The sequence below is a fragment of the Ochotona princeps genome, chromosome 9 (assembly GCF_030435755.1).
Source record: "Ochotona princeps isolate mOchPri1 chromosome 9, mOchPri1.hap1, whole genome shotgun sequence".
NCBI classification, from domain to species: Eukaryota; Metazoa; Chordata; class Mammalia; order Lagomorpha; family Ochotonidae; genus Ochotona; species Ochotona princeps.
This window is the reverse complement of record NC_080840.1, coordinates 53,406,646-53,425,828: the sequence shown is the minus strand read 5'-3', so window position 1 is coordinate 53,425,828 and position 19,183 is coordinate 53,406,646. Positions and strand designations below refer to the sequence as shown.

Below are 19,183 nucleotides of genomic sequence, written 5' to 3'. Positions count from 1 at the left end.
ACCCATGAGTACTGGCATCACAGGTAGCAGCTTTACCGAGTACACCAGAACCCTGACCCCTAGAGTGGTGTTTTGGCTTCACTATGAATTCAGAATTAATCAAACACTGTTGCTTGGGCAAGGGAACAAGAAACCAGGAAAGTGCACAATTTTAAGGAAGGATACTAAATTGTGTAATGAATGAGTATCGAAAGTGTTATAGGCTTGTATAGAACACCTAACCTAGCTAGGAGTTATGGAAAAAATGCCAAGAGGTTATTATATCTTCTCCACTTGTTTCCTTATTCCTCTCCTGCTTCCTGCACTCTCACTGTTGAAATGCCTGGATTCAGTCTTGGTCCTTCTGTCTACAATCATTTTGTTTGCATGCATATGACTCCCAGAACATCTCTAGCCCCAAAGTCTCTCCTATACACATCTGTTGGCATTCCAGCTGGGAATCTGATAGACAATTCAAACTCAAAACATCCCAAAATGATACCTGCTCCATCTTCACTCTACTCCGTTTTCCCATAGCCATTTTGCATTAGGCTGATGGCAACTTTATCTATGCGGTTGCTCAGAAAGATAATCTTGAATACTTCTCTTTCTCTTATACCCTACATCCTATCCATTGGGAAATCTCTTGAGTTTTACCTTTGGAAATGTCCTGGATTCCAACCATTTTTGACCATCTCTGTAACTGTATCTCTGCCCATCCCACCATTATCTCTCACCTCATGATTGCAGCTCCTACCCTGGTCCCCATGCCGCCAGCACACACACACACACACACACACACACACACTCACACACACCCCACACACCCCTACCTCAGCTACAGTGAACCCTTTAAAATGTAAGTCAGGTGATAATAATCCTCAGCTCAAAATGCTATATTTGCTTACCATTTTACTGTCCCCAAGGCTTAAAATGACCTATAAAAACAGTCTGGACTCCTGTTGATGGTGGGGTCTTACCAGCTTTACTGTCACCTTAGCACATGGCTGAAGCCACACTGGCAAGCTCATGCTTGCCTTGAAGTATTGGACTGGCTGTTTCCCAGCCAACAACACTCTTCCCCAGATGTCATGGCTGAGTCCTGTGCCCTGCAGGTCCACTCAAAGCCAGTTCTGAGAAGACCCTTGCACCATCTTTACACCTGCAGCCCACCTTCCCGGGATTCCTGATCTTTCTTACATTGCTCTCCTTTTTCTGTTTTCTATCACACATATCTACTAGTCTAATTCACATAATCCTGTGGTTAGTGTTTGTGTCTCCCCACCATCACTGGACTATAAGATCTATAAGGCAGAAACCTCTGATGGCTCATAGATACATGCAAGTATGTGGTACCTACACACTGATGTAGTGTGCATAGCTATTACTTGCTGAACAACTCCAAGGATCAGCATGTAAGTAGTAGCAGAGGAGACAGAAGACTGCAGAAAATGGTTGATAAATGCACAATTAGGTTCCAGTTCATTTACAGGACTGATAGAGAAAAGGAAACCCATAAAGGAGACTGGAAGGAAGGAACAGAAAATTTGGAGACACATACAAGGGAACAGTATTCAAAATCCAAGAGAGAAGAATAGTTTTATTTTTTATTTTAATTTTTGATGATAATTACATAGTTGAAAAGGGTACATGCCCATGTGGCCCACTGATCAAGGTGGGAAGGGTCAAGGAATAGGAGAGTGTGGATGAGACCACTGTTTCCAATTTTCTTTTTCTTCTTTCTATATCTACGGGGGGGAAGAAGAGCGAAGACACATCTTAACCACATCAATAGCTGGGCACTGGGGACAGCCACCCAGTGTCATCCAAAGATCCCTGATGTGAAGTACGCTGTGAGGGATCTGCTCAAGTGGTTTTGATAGTTCTGAAATACTGTTGATTTTGTTGTCCCAAGGATGAAGAAATCCTTCCAATGTCCATTGGCTGACATAGTTCACCTTAGAGTCTCCATTTACCCAGATACTGGCTGTCAAAATTTGGCGGGGAGAGCTGTCCAGTTTGTTCTGCCCTCTTTGCTCTGCTATGGTACTACATGTCCTCTGCAGACCCCAATGAACTGACATATCCCCCATGTGCATCTGGACATGTGGTCCACTGCACCATCTTCAGCAACTGAGAAAGCCCAGTTCTGATATGTGCACTCCACAGTCAGCCCACAAGATCCTGTTATTTTCCCTTTGATTGGAGTTCTGAGTCCAGCAGTTCAGATGGGGGATCCCCAAAGAAACTTCGCCAGAGGTAATCCCAACCTGACTCCTGTGTATGCCAGCCAGTACAGGGTCTGGCTCAATCTGTCACTCACATCAGCCTACGCACACATTGGTGGTTGCAGTTGCTGGGTCAGTTCTATCTCTGGGCCCATCTCATATGCAAATCAATTGATGTTTTGGCCCAGCCCAACTGTTCCCACCACACACTTGGCCCTCATGCACACCAACAGGAACTGCTGCAGTCAGAGTGGCCCCCAGGCCTGCCCCCTGCCATGATTCCTGCACATGACAGTATGGGCAGCAGACTACTCCGGTCTATCCCATATCCCACCCCAGATCCAACACATATGTATGCCAGCAGGTCCTATAACCTGGCCTGATCTGGGCTGCTGTAAGTCTTGGTTCTTGCACTCACCTGCAGGGACTGTGTTGTGACAGAGTTCCCCAAGCTCCTCTATCAGGTCTCCAGTGTCAGATCTCGTACACACACACACCAGTGGGTCCTTAACCAAGGCTGACTTAGTCTACCTCCTATCCTGGCAAGAACAGTAGTCTTGCCGTTCAACATGGGAGAGCCCACACATGCCCCACAGAATCTTTCCACAGACCTGGTTCTCTCACATGCTGGTTAGTCTCATAGCCCAGCCTAACATTACTTGTACCCTATTCCTACATTTACTGGTAGGTACTGTGATCTAGCTCTGCCAGGTAGGCCCCCAGCACTATTGTTAGTATATACCAGTAGTCAGTGGTGGTCAATTCTCACTAGCCCAGCTCAGGTCTCCCATGTCGGTGGGTGCATTGGTCTGACCCAGAAAGTTTGTCTAGCTTCCCTCCTCCGAACTGCTCAGTCTTACCCCCCTCACTTACCTGCAACTACAGTGGTCTTGTTGGTGGAAGTCCCCCAGAAGTCATTCCTCACCTGCAGTCTTACCACCCCTACATCACCATATCCCCTTCCCTGAGCAATCCATATAGTCCCTCTGCTCAGGAGTACATGCATTCCCCAGCCCAGTCATCCCAAGCCAAGTCTTCTGATGGTATGGTGTGCTGGCCTGAAGCTCTGCTCACCAACCAGGAACCCAAGCTCAACGAAGAGTTCCCAGACCCTGTCCTCTGGCATACATGCCTGCCTTGGACCTTACCCCTCTGCCCATCTGAGACCCAAGCCTGTTCACAATTCCTCAAGTGCAGTCCATCAGCCAGCATTGCTATCTAGGGCTCTTCTCTTCCGACCCCTCCACCTGCTTCCCAACTAGAATCAAGCATATGCAGAAATCCCCAGGCTTATTGCACGTGCCTGGACAAGAGTTTCCAGGTACCAGCAAGCCTGCACCAGTGCCATCCCCAGACCCCCTGCAAGCCCGTACCCTCACACTCCCAGCCGCCAGTCCCCACTGGTGGAATCCAGGTGCTAGTGCTGTGGGAGAATATTTTTAGCAGAATGCCAAGTCTGGGGATGGGGAAGGTAATCTATGCCTCCCTACCCTTCTGAAACCAGGACCCTTTTGTCCTGCCTCTCATCTCAGCCTGTGTCTTTTGTGGTCCTGCCCATCCTCCACAACTGTATTCTTTCTGTTTATTCCTTAGCCTGCCTGCTCTTGCAAATGACTCTCTCCAGTTGCACCTATCTTTTCATTCACGTTATGGAGGACAGCTCACTTTACACAATTTAACAGTTTTAAACCATGTAGGAGGATATTTAATGGCTCAGTTTTTTTTTTTCTGTGATGATTCTGAGTCATGAAGCTATCACTATGTCCTTGGGAATGAAAGGGAATTTGTATGCATGTGCATAAAAAATTTGAGGCTAATCACTTTTATACAAACATTAAATGTATTAGTTCCTTTCTGAAATTGTTAACATTTGTTAAAGTAACTGTAACTCTTATAATGCTGAGTTGTGTATTTGAAAATATTCAATATCTAGATGATTAAGTATTCTCACGGGCAAAACAGGCTTTTTTGAAGTTGTTTGATATTGCTGCCATTACAGCCATCTTATGTCCTCAGCCTTCCATAGAGATGAACCACAGTTATCTAATCAAAGACCTAAGGGGCAAGTGTTTGGTTTTATCAATAAGATATCCATCAAGACACATATATTCAGTATCAGAATCCCTGGGGCATTAAGTAGACAAAACTTGGAAAACCTCTCATGTGCATCCAGATGGCCTAGCTGTCCTCATTTAGTTACCATCTTCTGGGTCCAGGGCTGAGCTGAAAACACTAGTTCCAAAATCCCCCTCCTTCCAGGCAATAGGAAGTTCAAGAGAAGAAGACACTTCTTTTGAACCATGGCTAGAAAAGCACTGTCATGTCCCTCTCCTTCTTTGGCCAGATGGACCAACACCCATCAGAGTGAAGAGCACATGTGCACACAAGTGAGCAGCTGCCCAGGTACCCAACTATACCCTCAAGATAACCCTGCCATCCTTCCAGAATCTTCGCTTGGGCAAGAAAGGATGCCCTATGATACCTGGTCACTTCACAAAGACCTGCAGAAGATGCTGTGGACCGTTGCACATGATAGGATCCACTTCCATTAACCTCCCATGCCACTGACAGTTTTTGCTAGTAATTCATCATATACATTCCCTAGTTGTAGAGGATTTTCTTCTAGGGGGGGAAGAAAAGTCCAAAATTTTAAAATATAAGTAAAATTTAAAAGCAGATATTTAGTGTATTCGCTTATACCGCACATTTTGTTATTGTAGACTTGATATTGCTATATTTACTTTTTATGAAAAATATCAATCATTTGGTGAATTAATGTATTGCTACTCTTCATTATCCTTATAACATTAAGACTTATTTCTGTCATCTTAATTCCTGCCATTTCCTTTTTTCCTTCTCTACCATTTCTTCCTATTCCATTTCCTATTGAATGGGAGAAAGATAATGAAGTTCATGTTCTATTGTTCTTTTCTTTAAAAGATAATTTATTTGAATGGCTAGGAGAGACAGAGGGAGATGGAGAGAGAGGAAAGGGTGAAGACAGGGAGGGAGGAAGAGAGAAAAAGAGAAACTGATTTTCTACATAGTACTTCATTCTGCAAAATGCCACAAAAGCCAGATCTGAGCCAAGCTGAAGCCAGGAGCCAGGAACTCGATCCAAGTCTCCCAGACATGTGGCAGAGACCCTAGTACTTGAGTCATCATCTACTGCTTCCCAAGTGCATTAGCAGAGTTGGATCAGAAATGTAGTAGCCGGGCCCGGCGGCATGGCCTAGCGGCTAAAGTCCTCGCCTTGAATGCCCCGGGATCCCATATGGGCGCCAGTTCTAATCCCGGCTGCTCCACTTCCCATCCAGCTCCCTGCTTGTGGCCTGGAAAAGCAGTCGAGGATGGCCCAATGCATTGGGACCCTGAACCCGCATGGGAGACCTGGAGGAAGTTCCTGGTTCCCGGCTTTGGATCGGCGCACACCGGCCCGTTGCGGCTCACTTGAGGAGTGAATCATCGGACGGAAGATCTTCCTCTCTGTCTCTCCTCCTCTCTGTATATCTGACTTTGTAATAAAAATAAATCTTAAAAAAAAAAAAGAAAGAAATGTAGTAGCCGAACTCAAACCAGACACTGCAACACCAAAGGCTGGCACCCCAAGTAGAGGTTAGACCGCTGTGCCACCACAGCTGCCCCTGTTCTATTGCTCTTTTGCTTACGGCGGTTATTCCTCACTTCAGATCCATACATAGGTCTGAGGGGTTTTTCTCTCATTAATTTCTGAACTTAACTAATATCCCCATCTGCTTTTCAAAAGAAACCAACAGTTCATATGTGTTACCTCTTCTCGTCTCCTGCCTTCCAACATTCCATCAGCTGGCTATCTCCAACAATTTGATACCCACATCTTTTTTTCACCTCCCTTTGGAAAGCATATGTTACTAAGTTGCTTACATGCCTGTAATTCTCCTGTCAGGTAGCCTTTCTGAATTCTTCATCATTTTGTTGTGTGTTCACAGAGCATGGCGGTTTGTAACCTAACTTTGAAGCCTAGTATGCCATAGATGGTCTTTCTTTTACTCTCATGTTTCAGTGACAGGTCAGCTAGATATGAGAGTCTAGATTCAGATTTTCTTCCTAAAAAATAGTTTGAGCATGTTCATCTAGCATGACTGCTAAAAGCCAAATGTGACCTGCTTTTCACTCACTGGAATTATTTCCTTTTTTTAAATTTCACTTTAGTGTGTCAAAGCATTGATATTTTATCCTTTGTCTCTTTTGTTCAGTGCTCAATAAGTCTCTTCAATTCTTAATTATGAGGAAATGTTAATTAGCAGTTTTTCAGATTTTTTTTGCCTTCCTTTCTAGATCCATATTTAACCACGTATTGATATTCAGTCTAATTTTTCCTCTCATTTTTGTCATTCTTTCTTTATCCCTTCCTGTTGACTGCTGGGAAAGTTTCAAACCCTACTCTATCTCATTAATTCATTAATTATATTCATTCAACCCTGTGAGTGAAACTTTTTGTTGCTGCGACATCTGACTGGTATATTATTATAAGTCCTTTTCCCTCTTGGCTTCCAGTGTCCTCTTTTAAGCTCTCTATAACATTTACGAAGAATTTGGCAAATTCTTGTTTTCTTTGGCTTCTTTTGGAATGATTTGCTATGGTTCTAGTCACATCCTCCCATGGAGTTATGCTGGTGTTCCACACAAGCTTCTTTATGTTTCCCATTCTCTTCATGGCATCATCTATAGTTTTTGTATCGTGTGCTTGTTCATGAGGAATCTCCATAAGGAGATTCAGGGGAGAGAAACCTCAACTGCTGCAAGTTACCCTGTCAACTCTGCCTTTGCTACAGCATAAACAACACTTCTTGTCCTCAAGAGTTAGCTCTGTTCGCCTTGGTTGTCTGTTCATACTCAGTAGCCAATTCGACTAATACATACCACTAACATTTTCCATTAGTTCGTGGAGAGAATGATCGCTTTCTCAGAAAGAGAGATGTGTTTTTGGAAGAGAGATATATATAGTAATGACCTAGGCTGGCAAATAATTACAGAAATTCTAATTATTTGCAAAATTTCTTAGAACCATGGCACTTTGTGGTGGGTACAAACCTCTCAATAAGTATGCCATAAATTTATAAATTTGGTTTATAAAAATATTGAAATCTAGCTTGGAGCAGGCATTTGGGAATGGCCCACTTCCCATTTCAGAGAACCTGGATTCAAGTCTTGCCTCAGTTCCACATGTAAGCTTCCTGCTAATGCACACCTGGCAGGAAGTAGGAGATGACTCAAGCAGCTGGGTCCCTGCCGTTCACACACAGATGATCCAGAGTGAATTCTTATTTCCCACACATCTGGGGAGTGAACCAGTGGATAGGAACTTTGTCTGCCAATAAAATAAGACAAAATTCCTTTTTAAATTTTAGTTTGGAAGATATTCTAACTGGCCCAAACAATTGAAGAAGCTTCTTGATTTTCACAAAAATCAACTTGGATATTGTTGATTCCAAATGTAAATAAAATTGGTTAAGCATGTCCTACAGGATTATTTCTGACCCCATTTCATGTTATTATTGTATTAATTTTTATCTTATGTGACATCTTATAAATGTCTAGGTTTTTCTTTTGATCTGACATTGACTTATTCAGCCAGTGTTTGTTGAACACTTGCCACCTTACTGTTCTGACAAATAAGTACCCAATAAAAAAAGACAGATGTGTTCTCTGTCTTCACAGAGCAGAGTCTAACAAAGACTCTAATGCAGTTGGGTTCTATTAGAGCAGGGATTTTGTTTCCCCTGTGTGGTTTCTAGTGTATCCCAGGCACCCAAAACAGTATAAATCTTGGTTGGATATTGAATGGGCAAATATTGAGCATTAATTACAAGTGTGTTCGATGTTGTAAACAGAAACTACAGATGTTGTGGAGAATTTAAATGGAGAACTCAGCCTGCTCTAGGGGACTGTAGAATTAATTCTCCAGCGAAAGAAGACAGCTAATAGAGTCATCCATTTAAAATGGTTTGCCAAAAATGAAAAAGATATTTTGCAAAATTTCAGGAAAAAAATAGAACATAGATCACGTTCAGGGCTCCTACTGTTCAGAGGAATTTGCATCAGTCTTGAATTTTCAGTATTGATTTCTGTAAATAAGAAGCTAGGTGACTTGCTTAATAAAGCCATATGTTTTAAGAAATAGAAAATCAGTTTAACAATGCTGATTTGTGTCTCAGTTCTTTCTAGCCCTCTCCTACCACATTGTCTTTTCTGCCTTGCAGTTGAAGGAGCTTCTATGCACCCTTGCGATGACACATATTGTGGTCCTTTCCCAGAATCTGAGCCAGAAGTCAAAGCAGTAGCTAACTTCCTCCGAAAACACAGAAAGCACATTAGAGCTTACCTTTCATTTCATGCATATGCTCAGATGTTGCTGTACCCTTATTCTTACAAATACGCAACTATCCCCAACTTCAGCTGTGTGGTAAGTATTCAACCCTGTATAGGTATATCAGATGTAATGTTTCATTTCCAGTGCTATGATTGTTCTAATTAGCAGTGATAATAATCACTATATATCGTGTTTATCCTGTTAAGTATTTTGTGTATATAGAGAGTTCATTTACTCTTTTTTTAATTAATTACATTGCATTATGTGACACAGTTTCATAGGCTCTGGGCTTGCCCTAACCCCTCCCCGTACCCTCCCCCCATGGTGGATTTCTCCACCTTGTTACAATATTACAGTTCAAATTCAGTCAAGATTTTTTCTTTGCAAACATATACAAAGCACAGAGTCCAGCATCTTATTGTCCAGATAAATTCAACAGTTTCTTGGGGAGACGATCTCTGGTCTGAAGGTAGAGCTGGCAGAATGTCATCCTGATCAAAATTCATTTACTCTTAACAATCATAGAAAGCATTATTCCCTCTTTCACGAATGAGAAATGTAACAGAAATGAAACCAACTGAGAATGCATGGCTACTATGTTTCATAGCCAGAATTCAACCCAAAATCCAACTCTAGAGTTATTATTCTTACCCACTGTCCTGCTTCTCATATAATCATTTCAAATCTATCTAAATCCTTACCACAGGTTATATGTAAAAGGTCAGATTGGATTTGATTAGTCTTAGAGCTTGGGTCACATATGCAGAGCTATAATTAACTTTATTGAGTAAATAATTATTCATAAATTATAGCCTGGCTCTCATTAATTAAAAGCAAGTTTTAATTACAAGCACTATTTACTTAAAGCTAGTAAGTCCCTGGGCATGTATTTGACCAGTTGGTACTAAGAATGAATAGACTTTCAGGCATAAGATTACCAGAAAATGAAAAAGCAGAGTTCCTTTCTCTCCTTATTTTGAAAATCCAACAAGTGATCTATTGCAAAACATAATTTATCATAATGCAAATCAGAGTATCTAAATTCCTATAAAGTTTAAAACCAACAAAAAATAGTGTTAGAAGTTAGAATAGCAATTACTTTTAGAGAAAAGGGAAGTAGCATGGTGACTAATTGGGAGACCCGAGAAGGTTTCTCGGTCACTAATGTCTTTCTATTCCCTGACCTTGATACTGGTTACAGAAATGCGTTTAATTTGTGATCATCCATTGAACTGTAGATTTAATATTGGAGTCCTTGTCAGTATATGTATTTGGTTTTTTTCTTTTTCCTTCTTAAGCCAAATGTGTGGTTTCTCTTTTAGTATCCCTGATAAAAGCTTTTTATTTCTGATAAAAGCTGGATGTCCAACAATTCGGTTCCATCCTGACACTGACTACCCAGAGTTAGCATCAGACTTTACATATCTGGAGACTCAGTCCTCCACAGCTATTCTCATAGCTGCTGTGAGTCTCATGTAGAAGGAGATGCAGGCTACTCGCACATCTCTCCAAACTGGTTACAAAGTCATAGATTCCTATCTTGTGTTGTTGCCTTTTTTCTTTGTTCTTTTGCCTTTTTTTATTTTTTTAATTTGAGAGGCAGAGAAACGAAAGTAAGGCGAAAACTCTCTTCCACTGACTCACTCCACAAATGCCTACAGAGGCTGGAGCTGGACCAAGGTCAAAGCTCAGAGCATGGAATGCAATGCTGACCAAGTCTCCCATGTGGGTGGCAGGAACCCAAGCCCTTGAACTATCAACTGTTGCTTCTCAAGGTACACATTAGCAGCAAGCTAGAGTCAGAAGCCTGATATGGGAATCAAACCCACATACTCTAATATGGGAAATAGCTGTCATAATTGCGAGGCTAAACACTTCACCTGTTTCAAAAGCCCACTAGAATGACCTACAGAGCTTAGGAATGTACTTTACTTACCTCTACCAGTTTATTATAAAACACAACTGCAGTAAGAGATGCTTAAGGCAAGATGAGGAGAGAGAACAGGTAAGCACTGAATAAAGCTTCCATGCCTTCTCTGAGCTCTCCTCCCAAAACTTTGGTGTGTTCACTGGTGTGGAAGATCTCCATACCCCATTGTTTAGGAAATTTTATGGAGGCTTTATGACATAGACACATTTGATTGAATCTTTGCATTGGCCATGGAAATTTATTTCTGGGTCCTCTCCCCTCCACCTCAGAGGTTGGGGTTCGGTATGAAAGTTCCAATCCTTTAATGATAGAATTTGGATAACCCCCATCCTAAAGCTATTTAGGGGCTCCCTACAAAAATCATCCCATTAGCATAGAAAACACTCAACACTCTGAAGATCTCAAAGGAGTTATGTGTCAATAATCAGGAACAGAGACCAAGGATTGATTTATTTTATTACAGTCCAATGTTATACTTGAATGAAAGCTTTTATAAAAGAAAAGCAGTTATTTTCTCCATATACCTTGGATTCCAAATGATGTACACATTTCTTGATATTTCAGAAATCCTTGAACTAGATGTGCAAGACCTGGAATGAATGGGGATATGAGGAGGGCAGAGGAAGTCTTAGGGAATGTCCAGAGAGCGAATTGTATTCATCATTCTCATCATTCCCATCATTGCAAAAATTCTGAGAATATTACCTCTGTTTAGAAATACCATACAGGTGGTAATTATTTCTGTGGTGTAATTCTTTAGTTATTCGATGGAGCCATTAGTTTTCTTTTTGTTGGTGCTGTGGTAGTTGCTTTTCTTGACTGGAATCCAAGGAAATCTGTATGTCAATATTTCTGTAGTGAAATATTCAGCCCTTTCCAAATGGGCATAATATTCATGTTCATACAGCAGATGAGGTGGAATATGCAGTATATGAAAATTATACCAAGAGAATGTTCCGCATTTTTTAAATTCGCCTTCCTTCCATGAGTTGTCTTTGATTAGGGAATGTAAGAGTAGATTAGTGCTTTACAGCCAAAGATGACTTTGCCTGTCAACAGACATTTAGCAATGTCTGGAGATATTCTTGATTATCATAGGAGTTGTAAGGGAACTTACTAGCATCTAGTGGATGGAGACCAAGGCTGTTGCTCAACATTCTACAGTGCACAAGATGCTTACTTCACAGGAAAGCATCAAACTGTCAATACTGCCAGTGTTAAAAATCTTCGAGTGTGTTAAGCATAAACTAATCATGAATCTAAGATTACAATTCTCAAAAATTTATGTAGTCCTGAAAATTAACTGGAAATCAATAAATTCTGTTAAAAATCCTTTAAAAATAACCCATTGTGTTAGAGACTTTATTTTTGCTGACATTCAAGTCATTTTTAAAGTTGCTTTAAATACAAAATGTTTAACTTAAAAATATAGTCCTTAAGTAGCCAAGGACCAAAAAGGGAGGGGTAGGCCCTTTTTCAGGTAACTCAAAATAGAAACAATGGAAAAAGACAAATCACTAAGTTATACTTTTTTGAAAATATGTTTATTTCATTTATTTGAAAGGCGGAGTGGTGGGGGTGGGGTGGCGTGGAACTCTTCCATCTGCTGGTTTACTTCCCAAATTGTTGCATTGCCTGGGGCTCTTTTAAGCCAATGTCAGGAAATTGGAGCTTCATCCAAATCTCACCTACATGGAAAGCAAACACTTGAAACACTTTATACTACATTCCAAGGCACATTAATAGGGAACTAAATCAGAAATGGAGCAGGTGGGACTCAAACCAGCACATATATGAGATGCTGGCGTCACAGCTCAACCCACTATTCTATGGCATTGGTCCATAAATAAACAGATATTCAGCTTTTCTACCATGAAAATAATTCATGGGGAAAAACTGGTAAAATTTCACCTTTTATTGGGTCACTTACCAATATGCATCTGTACCTGAACAACAGATGTTCAATGATATCGAAATCCTAAAACTGTGCACATGTTTTGTGTAAAAAAGTTAAGACAGTTATCTTTTTAAAATAGTTTTTTTTTTTAACTTGGATTTCATCATCGAAACAATGAGGAACAAAGGTCTCCTCATCGGCAAAATGCAGTAATCTTCTAAATGTAGAAATATCTGCTTTTGTCATGGAATATTGCTAAGACTGTTGGAGGAGCTGTTAAAATCCCAGAACATTCTCCACAATGATACATCATTATGATGTTTACATTCTTTTTCTGTTGGCTCCTGTGAGAAGAATGTCGTCATCATTGAGTTCAATAATAAATAGCTCGCCAGCTCCTGATGTCTGATCCCTGAATATTCACTAAGGGTGACATTTGCTGCAAATACTGCCTTTTGCAACTTTGAGCTGAAAGAGGACAGCAGCATGAAGCTCGGTCTAATGCCACCGTGTTGTCCAGAATGCTTCAATTAAAGTATTAAATTATTCACAGGCAACTTGAAATGGGAGATTTGTGTACTGGTTTCAACACACTTCTTTTTTATCTCCCTGGTCATTCAATACTTCTCTAACTCCTTGCTGAAACTAGGGCTTTTATACCACCTGGAAATGTTTTAATGGGAAGCCAGGCTCATTCTAGTTCATATTAAAATATTCCCCTTTTTAGTAATTAGATTGTGCCAAGAGTCTTTTTTCTAATCCCTAACATTAGTAGGAAGAGTAACTTACGCATCTAAGAAGGATGCCTAAACAGCGAGAGAAGTTCATGTAACCTTGGAGGTCATGTTTGAAATTATTTCCATTCCCAGGAAGAATAATTCTTCCCAAATTGAAGATTTTTCTCATTTGAACCAAGCATGCTATAAATACTTTATACATATCCACTGGAATGTTACACTCAAGAATCAATGTAATTCTCTTTTAAATTTTAAATTTTAGATTTTCTTACTAATTTTTGCTTATTTGAAAGGCAGAGAAATAGAAATTCCCCATTTACACTTTTACCATCCAAACACCCACAAAAGCCAGGTCTGGCTATACCAAAGCCAGGAGCCCAGAACTCAATCCAGTCTCCCACATGTATTACATGGACCTTGGGCAATCATCTACTGTCTCCAGAAGTGCATGTCATCAAGAAGCCAGACACAGAGGTAAAGCTGAGAGGCAACATCAGGCATTCTGATAACGGGAAACAGGTGTCCCAAGCAGAGCCTTAACTACTGTAGCAAACATTCATCTCCAACATGAGTTATCTTAATACCCTTGCAAACGTATGCTTATGCATCATGTATACAAAATATACTTAAGTATCTGTTATATATAGGCACATTGCTAAGTATGAGCTATGTGCAAAATTCACATCATGCCTACCCTGTCAAGCATTTTGCAGTTTGTAGAAACATATTTCCTCAAACTAAAGACAACAGAACACCAGATGAGTCTGAGAGAATACCAGTACTTATCCCAACCCAGTAACTCTGCTATGTCACCCCAGCATTGCCATTTAACCACACTGAGCCTTCCTTTACTCATTTATAACACGGAACTATTACAGTTCACTAGTTTGATGTGAGGACTAGTCAAGTGATGTATATGCATTCTAAAACATATTACAAAATAGAACATAGGACATAAAAGTAACATGTTGTTATGAAATACAGCTGTTGACTAATACGTCTCTCATTGTTCTCTGTGTTGATAACCCATAAAACTCAAACAACATGCTGGTGCTTCTGAAAGTTTCAGTGCAAGAACATAAAGCGTGTAACTTCTCCACTTTTCATTACAGGAATCTGCAGCTCATAAAGCTGTGAAAGCACTTCGGTCTGTATACGGGGTACAGTACAGATATGGACCTGCCTCACGTACATTGTGTAAGTTTCCTGTGTACATTGTGTTAATAGAGTCTGCTCCCTTGAACCAATATCCTGTGTTGTTACTTCCCTTTAAAAAGAAGAAGGTGTGTTCTCCCTAAGCAAAAGTTTTAGGGACTTTCAAATTAGCCAAGGAAGATAGAGGGAGTTTACATCTGATTAGCTTTACACAGCTTGACAAAAATCACTGTACCAATTTAAACAAATTCTAAGCAGAGACTATGCTAAGCTTGCAGTAATGACTCCAAGTTGAATTGAGATCTATGACAGTGGAAAGTAACAAAATGGGCTTCTTAAGCAATTGTAGCTGCTGGAAGGGTGGAAATGGGCCTTGGAAAGATGATGAAGTAAATGTTTCAGCCTTACAGCAGCTTCCCTTTTTTCCCCCCACTGTTCTTGTTAGGAAATGTTATTTCTAATCTTGCTCCTTCAGCTGAATTTTCCCTCAAAAGGTGATTCTGAAGTACTTCTCCTTTTAAATGAAACAAGGAGCAAATGGGCATATGGAGAGAACTTGAACAAGGTGTCTTAAGATATGGATTGAGTCCTCGTTCTCCAAGGATGTCATCCTGGCCAATAGTTCTCAATCCTGGGCTTCTGCTTCTGCCACTGTAACATGAAGAACTGGACAAAGTCAGTTCTCACAGTCATTCGGACTCAAATACTCACTGATTGTATTTAGCAAATCTGATGAAAGTCATAGATATCTGAATGACAAGGAGTGGATAGGAAAGTGAACAGACATACACGCTGTTGGGTGCATCTATATTTGTACATACAGTGATGTCTCATTATTCTCCCCAATGAGGTAGCACATGTCTCGATTTCCTTAATCAAACTGTCATTATATTCCTAGTGTCTTACCATTTACCTTTGTTGGCCATCAGAAGAAAAGTTTAGTGTGTCAGTTAACATTGTCAAATAAGTTTATCCTAATAATGAGAATGTCATAAGTATCGGTAGGTTTATTTTTCAAAGTCCCTGATTATTGGTTTCATGGCTGACTTCTTTGAACTGTTTCTCAATAGTCATGCTGATGGAGAAAAACGTGCAGCATTTTATAAGGTCACATTACCAATTAATTGCTGCATAATATATATTAAAAGATTAGCATGTAAATTTTAAAAGGCTTACTAATAGCTCACTTCTCGAGCAAGGTATAAAAGCACAGTCATAGTGTATTTTCTGAGAACTAACTGTTACCATAGAAATGAGCCTGTCACATCCCATAACACAACTGCTGGCACACATTGTCTCTGCCTTTGGCTACCATGACTACTATTTGTTGTTCCAGTGCACTCTAACAAGAGGGACACAGAAGCCACAACCTGTCTTCTGTCCTTATCCAAAACAAAGGGAATCTGAGAGGCAACAAGTCATTTAAATGTCCCTGTCCCATAATGATTCCAATTCTAGCTCAATATGATCTAGTTTATTATATTTAATATAGTATATTAGCATAAAATGAAATATTTGAATAAATGAACATGCTCTATAAATGTAATAATAATGTTATATCAAGCTGGATCATATAAATTTCAGAAAAAAAGCATGCAAAGATATTTCTATGATCTATTTGTCATTCTAGTAAATGACTAAGAATCTATTATGCTGCAAAAGGAACACACTAGACACTTACGGGGTTTAAAAATGTGAAGTAACAGCTAATATATCCTAGGTATGTTCAAGTGTTCTTCCATTTCATTTTCACAACTGTGTGTAACTAGTATTTATTTTCTTTTTTAAAAATGGAGGGGCATGTGTTTGGCACACTGGCTAAGCCATTTCTTGGGATGCTGCTTTCTTGTTCAGAGTACCTGGATTAGAGTCCTACCTCTGCTCGTGATTTTAGCTTGTTTTTAACACACTCAGAGAAGCAGCATGTAATGGCCCAAGTCATTTGGTCCCTGTCACCACATGGGAGACTCAGGTTGAGTTCCTGGTTCCTGGCTTTAGCCTGGCCCCTCCCTATGTATGGGCATGTGGGGAGTGAACACATGGATGAAAGATCTATTTCTCACTCTCCCTCCCTCCATCTCTTTCTCTCAGCTTCTCTTTGTCTTTCTGCCTTCAAATACATAAAAATAAATTTTAATTCCTTAAAGAGAGAGAGACCATGGTACAGGGAAGTCAGGTAGTGGGAGTGGGCATAGCCCGCATCAGCACTCTAACTGCAGTGCCTATGCTTTCTTCTGGGTGCTAAAACATGGGAGTGTGTGAGGTCACAGGAGCCAGGAGGACAGCATTGCCAGCACCGATTGTTCAGCCATATTAAGTTCAGTAATATTAAGTGCAATGGAAAAGTACAAAGGAGGACCTGAAAGGAAAGCAAAAACTAGAAAAGGAAATTGGACAGCAATTCTTGGCAACTTTCAAAAACAAAATTTAGCAGGTAGATGGAGGCGCTAATCCAACTGGAAGTGGCTCAGAAGTTAAAAGCAGCATTGCGGAAGAGCAGGTCAAGCTGCCACAGAGGGTAACCACATCCCACGTTGGAGAGCCTAGTTCAAGTTCCACCTTCTCTGCCTGTTGATGTGTCTGGAAGGCTATGGATGCTAAATTGATTGGGTCCCTCCCACCCATGGCAAACCTGAATGGAGCCTTGCCTCTTGATTGGCACAGCCCCAGATATTTAGAGTGTTTAAGGAATAAGCCAGCATACTGAAAATCAATCTCTCTCTCTCTCTCTCTCTCTAATTTTCAAATAAATAACATTCTAAAATGTGAATTTCAAGAGATTATAGTATGAAAATAACTAAAATGGGTCCTTGAATCTCCTAGTCAATTCAGACACAAGAGAAAGGGAATGGATCCATGAAACAAGGTCCTGGAAAAGCAACCCTCTATCTCAAAGCCAGATAAAATGGTAGCAAATGATATCAATAAATGACACACGCAGAAAACGGGTAATTTTTCCCCTTAAGCTAGAAAGAGAAAAGTCAGAGGGCTCTGATGTCAGTAGATGAGGTGATAGGGAAAGTGGTAAAGCGAAGGGAGAGACAGGAGGGAACGGGAAAAGCTCCATCAGTGAAGGGCTCTACACAGAGCAGGTGAAGCACTGAGAGAAGAAAGGGACGTTGTGATTAGACACATCTGCTTAGCCAAAACTTTCTCTATGGGCAGGTATTGGATGCAGCAGTTGAAGTCACCACTTGGCATGCCTGCATCTCATATTGCAGTGCCTGGTTCAAGTCCTGGCTCGTTTGCTTCTGATTCAGCTGCCTATAATATGCTTCCCGGGAAGCAGCCAAAGATGGCTTAAGTACTTGGGTCCCTGTCATTGATATGGGAGCCCTGGAATGAGCTGGCTTCATCCTAGCCAAGAACCAGCTCTTCAGGCATTTGGAGGCTAAGCCAGCAGATGAAAGAGTCTCTCTCCTCTCTCTCTCTCTCTCTCTCTCTCTCTCTCTTCCCCTTTTGGATAAAATGAAAATAAATAAGTAATTATTAGGAAGACTTTCTCTAGCTTCTTTATGTAGAACTGAAACTGGACTTGGGGTTGGAAATTAGCAAAAATAAAGGCAGAAAAGAACAATAAAGTCAGTTTCAGAATCTGGTGAGCAACTCTGTAATATAATTGACCATGACCAAGAAAAGAGCCAAGAAAACTGTTAAGGATGCAGAGAGAAGACTGGAAACGACAAACCTGAGCAAAAAAAAACAAAGTCAGCAGGAGTTGAAAACTAGGGGAAGAGAAGAATGAGATGTCTTGAGATAAACAATCTTATTCTCAAAACTTGAAAATGATGAGAAACTAGAAGATAAATTTTTTTAGAAAAGTGAAAAAAGAAAAATGGGGAAGATGTTTGACCCAGCAGACAAATTGCCACTTGGGATGCCCATGTCTGATAACAGTGATTCCAGCTCCAGCTCCTTCACCTCTGTCTCAGCTTCCTGCTAATACATCCTGGGAAGGAGCACATGATGGCACAAGTACTTGGTTTCCTGTTACTCATGTGGGAGACATCAGTTAAGTTCCAGGCTCCAGACTTCAACTGTCTCTTGCAGGCATTTAAAGAGAAGCAGCAGACGCAAGATCTCACTCAATCTCCCTCTCTCTCAAATAAATATTTTTAACATTCTTGATATAGGTTGTTTATTGATAAATATAGTGATGGGAAGATAAATATTGTCATAATTGAGGTTCATTTTTGAAGCCATCATACTTGCAAAGTATTGGTGCTTAGACTATGGCCTCAAAGATGCTAGCAAGTATGATTTACAAGTTCCACAAACCAGATACCAAAAGTGACTATTAAATCATACTTTTGAAGGGATATTTCATTACCATAATTTAGTGCAGCTTAGTCAGCAAGTTCTACATGTACAGTTAGAAAAATTATAGAAACTCTTTAGTGAGGCTAACTTTTTCTTTTTTTTAACTTTTAGACGTGAGCTCTGGGAGCTCAATGGATTGGGCCTACAAAAATGGAATTCCCTATTCATTTGCATTTGAGTTACGTGACACTGGCTATTTTGGATTTTTACTGCCAGAGATGCTCATCAAACCCACCTGTACAGAGACCATGCTGGCTGTGAAGAATATCACAATGCACCTGCTAAAGAAGTGTCCCTGAGAGGCACCAGTGTCAAGTCAACTTCCAGAGAGTGTTTCAGTTTTGGCTGCTTGGTGCTGGTAGAAATGATTTTTAAAGAGAATGGGAAACAGACACTGGGGTTCAGTGGGTTAAGCTGCCACCTGGGACACCCACATCCCATACTGGAATGCCTGGGATAGAGTTTGTCATTCACTTCTCCTTCAAATCCAGCTCCCTGTTAATGCATCAGGGAGTCAGCAAATGATAGCTCAAGTACTTGGGTCCCTGTCATTCATGTAGAAGACCTGGATTAAGCTCCATACCC

At 40.6% G+C, this 19,183-nt stretch overlaps 1 protein-coding gene across 1 annotated transcript in view; it reads left to right on the top strand.

Annotated features, from left to right (window-relative positions):
- CPA6 (carboxypeptidase A6) overlaps nt 1–18,897 on the top strand; it is a 281,052-nt gene extending 262,155 nt beyond the window's left edge. The window contains exons 9-11 of the mRNA XM_004588030.4: nt 8,450–8,652; nt 14,236–14,320; nt 18,710–18,897. Of these exons, the coding sequence (XP_004588087.2) occupies nt 8,450–8,652; nt 14,236–14,320; nt 18,710–18,897 (476 nt within the window). The remainder of the gene's footprint in view (nt 1–8,449; nt 8,653–14,235; nt 14,321–18,709) is intronic.
- The last annotated feature ends 286 nt before the right edge of the window (nt 18,898–19,183 follow it).